Below are 7,771 nucleotides of genomic sequence, written 5' to 3'. Positions count from 1 at the left end.
ATGTATGCTTGAAACAATTAAAGTCAATTAAATTAGAACTTATGAGTTATAAGTTTATAACAGATAGATTTTGCACCCTTCCCATTCACCCGAATATATATCCTGGGTCATGATCAAATTTCCTTTACTTAGACTCGTACTCTCACGAACACCTCATTATAAACTCTTAAAATACCTACTCTATATATTATAATACATATTTGTACCTATTTTATTATAACGACCAATTTAGTATAGATACTTTTCGAATACGTTGTTCAGATGATTGAACGAATTTCCACATTTAATATTTTGTAATTCATCGTAATTTTGGAATGGTTTGGTTGGAAAATTATAATAATCTTTGCTGTAGTATTGTGATTCTAGAAATTTTTCTTTTTTATGTTAACCCTAAAAAAAATCGCTGTGCATCATGATGAAAGCTATACCGACTCTCTATATATAGATAATATAAATATAACCATTGATTATAAATACTAGTATATACTAGTAATAATATTCTCAGGGACGGATCCAAGGAGGGGGGCCTAGGGGCCTAGCCCCCCTCAGACATATTTTTTTATAAATATAAATATTATGTTTTAAATAACAAATAAACAAAATCTATACTTCTTTTCACATTGTCGCTTTTTATATTAAATAATCAATAATTTATTTATCACATTGATTACCTATATCTACTATTATGTCAACATTTTCAAATTAAGAATAAAATATAATATTTTATTATAATAATTGTATTTGTGTTGTAAAAAAATTGTTGGGGCCCCCCAGATCCTTGCTCTGGATCCGTACCTGAATACTATAACTAATGTAGACAACTTCCTGCAGTACATTATACCAATATTGTAAAAAGGACTTTCTTTTTAAATAAAGATATTTTTTGCAACTATATGTACTTATATATTAATATTATAATACATTATATTTTCAGAGCACTTATGACTCATGCTTCAGTTCCTGCAGAAGAACGAGTAGCATTAAATATTACAGACAATTTAATCCGTTTGTCCGTGGGATTAGAATCCGAAGAAGATTTAATTGCCGATGTCGAACAAGCACTAAAAGCTTCTGTTCAAAAATAATCGTGTTTTAGTTTAAAAAAGTATTTTATTTGTGTCAAATTACATTAATGTTAATCGGTTAATATAATTATTATTATTTTTATATTATATTTTAAAATATCTATTGATAATTTGGTTTTATTCGTTAACATTTATCTTTGGCTCCACTTGCTTGAATTGCTTGTTCTAAGTCGTCGATCAAGTCCTGGTAGTATTCCAAACCAATGGACAATCGTATGAGATTATCGTGAATGCCCGTAGATTGCCTTTCTTCGTCCGTGAGCGAAGCGTGCGTCATTTTACAGCTATATACGACAACAATATAACAAAATATTAATTATTTCCGGACGTCTGCAGAACAAATAAAATAATATAATGAATACATTTCTTTATCGGTATTATATTTTGTGGCTTCTTTGGGAATCGGGACAATGTGCATATTCCTAACAAACAAATGAACGTGAAATGAAAAACTTCGTTGGACCATCTAATATAATGTTGTTTTATAACTAAATACTATATACTAAATTGGTGAATGTTGAAAAATTAAAATAATATGGACATTTACAACTTACAAGTGGATATTAACATCAGTGCCGTAGCCAGGGGGTGGGCACTGGGGGCACGTGCCCCCCCCGACATTTTTTTTAGCTTGTTTTATATTATATTATATGTTTGATAAAATTAAAAGTTAAGGCTGTCGAAGTTAACCATTTTGAAGGGGTTGGATTTAAGAAATATTGTACATCCATCGTTAGTACTATATCTATGCGAGTAGTGACTGATCATTAGTGTGTGCGAGTTCCCCGAACGCTTTATGTAATTTAAGATAAACGACGGCTAAGATTCTTGAACCCCAGTAAAGAACATACGCGCAGTCACGTCAGTATATTTTGTGATAAAAAAATGTTCAACTTACTTGTGCTACAAAACCAAGCCCGGATTAAGGGGGGGGGGGGGGGTCCAAGGGGGCCATGGCTCAATAGTTAGAATTTATTTAGGGGCCTCAGATTTGTCCATTACTTTTTTCGTTATATGCTATCACACTGTATAAATCACCTAAAAAATAATCAATGATTATGTAGCGGTGGAAAAAGCTTGAAATTATAATTTATAGATAAATTGATACAATATTCATCATTTGTTGCTATGTTCTTAATATCTATATATTTATTATAACAGGTGCCTAATATCAAATAATATTTATATATTATACATTATTATTTTTTTTTCGTACAGGGGCCTCATTTAAAACTTTGGCCCCTGGGCCTCAAAATGTCTTAATCCGGGCTTGTACAAAACTCCCAAAAAGTGGAAGACAAATTCATCCAGTACCAAAAGCCCTTTTGGCTATTTTAATTTTGAAAACATATATTTGAATTCCTTAATCTCTTTTCTAGATTATGTAGGAAATGGATTTATGATCTGTAGTATTGTTTAATTAGTATAATAGTACCAGAGTAATTTTTTTTTTTTCAAAATTAATTTTTACTTTTGAATTACTAAAAAAAAAAATCGCTTCTAACAAAACACACAAAAAGCGAAGAAATTGTTATGTTTTTTTCGAAATTAAAATTGGATTTCTGGAAGTATATTTTTTTCCGCTTATTGATCTAATTGCACAAAAAAACTACCAGCTTTCAACAGTTCTAATATAGTCTTGTATTTTTGTTAGTAAATTTTAATATAATATTCGAACCAAAAATGGAATGTTTTGTTTACAACACATTTTGATATAATGATAATAATATTGATGAATACATTAACCTATGGTTTACAATAATATTAATGCATTGTTATATTAAAATGTAGCCAATGTAGGTACCATACTTGTTAACATAAATATAATACAGTCATAAAACGAGTAATAGATACACTTTATGAACAAAGGGGTCATAATTAGATATTCTAGCATTTCAAAGGCTAATGAAAAAAAATTAAGTGCCCCCCCCAACATTTTTTTCTGACTGGCACTGATTAACATAATATACATCAAGGTTTTGGTCAATGTTGACATATGTGAGGATTCGCACATATAATATTATTATACTATAGACTATAGTACTATTATAGTATATAGTATTATTATAGGCAATAATATAAAATATAAACATTATGTTTAATTAATAATTATAAATTAATTTTATAAATTATAATTTATTATTATTAAACAATATTATACTTGTATTATTAATTTAAATTATGATTATTTTACCATATAAAAATTATGATTTAAAAAGAAACAGGAAAAATTACTCTACATATTGCAACATGACAAACTGTCATGACATTTTGTAATACATAAAATGCCAACATTTCTACAACCACAATTTTTTGTGGTGCACTTTGTTTTGCAATTACATCGCGTTTACTCTTGCCATTTGATGCAGAAGCCTTAAGGAAATTTGTTGATCCCCTTGTACATCAGTGATTGATATTAAATTTTATTTACATACTGAAAATTGGTTTCTGGTGTATATAGCTGGTAATTTATAAAAATATTATTTACTACATCTAATTTTACAGCTAACATATATTTTGGGTATCCATTTTTCTACGGTCAAAAGTTTTTTTAGTTATTTTAGTTATTATCAATCGTATACAATAAAATATTTCTATAAAGCTACGTTAAATTACAATAATATCATACTAAATGTTAGCGAGGCTGTATAACATAGCGGTTATCCAGATATAATGAGAGTAGTTCAGTAGTTGGGACAGTTGTGTAAGGTTATAAAACATTTTATCGAAATTATCAACTTGTACAATACCTTTACTGTATCGTTAAGTACCAACTAGATACTACAGATAGTATGATTAGATCAGATTAACATTACCAACATTCGCCAATATCGTCATATATAAATGTCGGCATTCACTAGTGAATGTTTGCAAGCAGTACATTTGTAATCAATAGCCAACATTCACCAACGAATTTGGTGTACGACGACATTAACCTTTGTCTGACAGCACTATAAAAAATTGGGAACATTCACAGTAAGATATATATATATCAAAGAAATATGTTTAATAACGTTTTCTGAAATAACGATGATAATAGTGTCTTATGTTAAATAGTCGACCCCGTATAATGGATAAATTCCCCGAGACATATTATACTCACGGTAGAGCGGCCAAGCTTTCGTAGCAACCCAGGCTGCACGTGATGCAGAACAGCTTGAGCGATTCCAACAGCTTTGTGCTCACTTCGATGCCGCCGTTGATGTAGAACGACACTATACCGTTATGGCCGGTAAACTGTTTTTCGATGATTTCGCGTTGCCGATGACTGGGCAGGCCCATGTAGTTCACTCTGAGCACTTTCGGGTGCGATTCTAAGTACCCGGCCACTGCCGTGGCATTCTTCATGTGCTGTTCCATGCGCACGTGCAGCGTCTTCAGCCCGCGGTTGACCATGTAACAGTCGAACGACGACGGTACGTTTCCGGACGCTGCGACCAAAACCAAATCGATAATTTAATGAGATTTTAAATTTTTAAGTTTTAAGGAATATTGCGTATGTGAAAAACTAAAATAGATGGTAAAATATCTCAGTGAGCTTTTAATAACTATATATAGCTATATAGTGAAATTTAGAATAAACAATTTTAACTGCAATTACACAAATGATCACATATTATATCGTTTGTGTAGCGGACATGCAAATATTAATTATTATTAAAACTTAAAGTATTTTCAAAATTCAATTTTTTTTTTAATAATCATGCTATTTATTATAGGTATCGACTATCGGTTCAAATCATGTATACCTACCATAATCACCTACCTATAATGTCATATCAGATTACAGACATATACAATATTATAATAATATATAACTTATAGTTGTAATAAGTGATGTTTTACAAATTTAATTTGAAAACTTTGTCCCCACTGAAATGCATATAGGTAGGTACACGACACTATATTATACAAGATATATAGGTATAAACAGTATTTATATAACGTTACTTACTGTATTGAAAAACGTATAATTTATCATATAAATCTTTGTTGTTGGTAACCAGTGCCCCCATAATTATATCGGAATGTCCGTTCATATATTTACTCAACGAATACATTATTACATCTACACCAAGATCCAACGGTCTCTATATATATTAACAAAACAAAAACAATTTAAATTATTTATTATGATTTAAAAATTCAAAGTAGGAATAGGTAATATTTTAACATTATAACAGTTTGCTTGATAGGTAGGTACAATCTTGTATTTTTGTATTCTTGTAACAAAATGCACTATAAGCTATAAGTGATAAAAAAATGCTCTAAAATATTCATGCATGGATTAAAGTTATAAAACATTTCTCCCCATAAATTCTAATTATAGTTTCTCTATGAAGATATTTAATTTACAGTAAAAAACATTTTACCTATGTACCTACCTACTACCTAATGTGCTTAATGACAATATTTACTTCGTCGATGAATTGAGACAAGTTAGGCACGGAGAGGCTCTACGGAAGACCACTCCAAATCGCGGACCTTCCGAACTTGATGTGTGGGCCCTAGGAAGACCTACCGAGTGCCGACCAACAAACAACAAAGAATTGTTGTTTATTTTATAATATATTTATATCATATGTAGCCATTATGTAGGTATATAAGTATGTATATTATTTTAGATTTAAGCTCTAGCCACCACGGTGCATATGTATTTTATATATAATAAACTATGTGTTTGTATCAGGGGCTGGAATCGAACCTAAAAGAACCGGAACCTTTATTTTAATATATAAAGTACCAGAACAGAACAGGAATTTTTAAATTAAAAAGGTACTTTTAGATTCAAAAATAAAATAATTTTATTTACCTATCATAATTTAAAGGTATTACGGCTTTGTGCATAATCTATGTATGATCATATTATGAGTTTTCTAATATTTCTCATACTATTAATTAAACCCGCATTCTGGATAGATATTTAAAATTATTATACTTTTCGGTATAATAATTTTCGAAATTATCTGGAACCGGAACCGAAATTATTTGGCACCGGTACCTTTATTTTTTTCATTAAAGAACCAGAACCGAACCGCAACCGTTATTTTATTTTTGGAGTACCGGTACCAGAGCCGATATTGATAAATTCAAAAGGTTCCAGTCCCTGCAGGTTTGTATGTATATTGATGATTTTGTATAACTTTACTGTAATCATTTTACCCACAATAGACGATGCAATTGAGGTGGAAGTAATATTATCTCAGTCCATCTCAGTTGTCATACCATAATATGAAAAAAAAAGGTGTAATAACTGCCTGTAATGGCTACTCAATCTGTCATTATATTATAATACAATATTTGCACTTTCACTTTTTGGCTATACTCCATTGACTAACCAATCGTCAAATATCACTTAAATTATAGCTAAATCGATCTGTAATATAATAACGATCTAGAGCTGATTAACTAGACGATAAAAACGATTCACAGAAGTACTTAGGTACACCGTACACGCATTTATATAATCCAGTATTCCAGTATAATTACCTGAAAATAGGGGGTCACAAATGAATTATCAACGGCCACTATAATGTCTGCTCGAGTCCTGTGAATGACTTCAGACACTTTTTGTACGTCCAACACGATCATTAAAGGATTCGACAGACTCTCAAACCAAACGAGCTGAAACAAATTGCAATATATTCTATAGGTAACATTAAATTAATTATAAGTAAGAAGAAAATGTAAAAAAACAACAACAAATAATTTATTGGTATATTTTTGCGCAAAAATTAATTTATAATGCAAAGTTTTTGACACGTGTTGTCTTATGAAATGGGAACAATGTATGGGAGTGTGTACCTATTGAATATTTATGGGTCCAAATCAACATTTTGTCATTTTCATTCAGAATGAGAATTATAAATACGAAAGACACATATTTTATCTATAGGTTATTAGAAATGTACAAATGATCTAAAAGTTATGTTTTAAACAAACAACTGTACAAGTCAATTGGCAATTTTATTAAAAATACTTTTCAAAAGTATTTCAAATAGGTATTTAAATACTTCAGTTAAAAAGTATTAAAATATTAATTTAAATACCTTTGCTAATAAGTATTTAAACACAAATACAAATATATTCAAAAAGTATTTCAAATACTTCTAAACACATTTTTTTTAACTTTGTTATTTTCAGGTTCTTAATTCTTAAAACTAATCATTTGTTTAATGTAATAATGTGTTTTGAATATGGTCAGGACCCACGACAAGATTAGTCTAGTGAGTAGTGACTAACGTATAACGATTAACGAATCCCCAACAAAAACATAACAGTGAAAAAAGGCCAAGTTCCAAACTCCCTCCCTATGTTTCACCTTATCCTAATAGGGAAATCTGTAAGTTGTTCCAAACTGCTATTTATTTAATTTAATCTAACTGAACATTATTTCTTCCTACTTTTTAATGTTCATAATATTATAAGAGCACTTTGTAGGGTATTTAACCAAATTTAAAAATTGTTGTAAATGCACGTTTAAGTTGTACATCAACAAATTTAAAACCTACCAAACAAGTAGTAAAAGAACGATCAAGTAATTAATTGTCCCAAAATAGTCAAATTGTTTATTTTAAAATATACTAATATATTAGTTTTGTAATTTGTAAAATACATAAACATAAAGTACCTAGGACCCAGGTTCAATGGCGTGACGACGGTCTTAATTTGAGGCACGTGCCTCA

At 29.9% G+C, this 7,771-nt stretch overlaps 1 protein-coding gene across 2 annotated transcripts in view; it reads right to left on the bottom strand.

The window, feature by feature from the left end:
- Positions 1 to 1,090: 1,090 nt before the first annotated feature.
- The window catches only part of LOC100159197 (cystathionine gamma-lyase), a 19,948-nt gene continuing 13,267 nt past the window's right edge, over positions 1,091 to 7,771 (bottom strand). Inside the window, 5 exon segments of one of the 2 annotated variants that reach the window (NM_001163228.1) lie at positions 1,091 to 1,369; positions 1,448 to 1,507; positions 4,189 to 4,516; positions 5,041 to 5,176; positions 6,576 to 6,710. In NM_001163228.1, the coding sequence (NP_001156700.1) occupies positions 1,210 to 1,369; positions 1,448 to 1,507; positions 4,189 to 4,516; positions 5,041 to 5,176; positions 6,576 to 6,710 (819 nt within the window). In that variant the 3' untranslated portion in view covers positions 1,091 to 1,209. 2 annotated transcript variants of the gene reach the window in all.

This window comes from Acyrthosiphon pisum, chromosome A2 (genome assembly GCF_005508785.2).
Source record: "Acyrthosiphon pisum isolate AL4f chromosome A2, pea_aphid_22Mar2018_4r6ur, whole genome shotgun sequence".
NCBI classification, from domain to species: domain Eukaryota; kingdom Metazoa; phylum Arthropoda; class Insecta; order Hemiptera; family Aphididae; genus Acyrthosiphon; species Acyrthosiphon pisum.
Note: the sequence above shows the minus strand (reverse complement) of the source record. Positions and strands in the feature narration are given on the sequence as shown.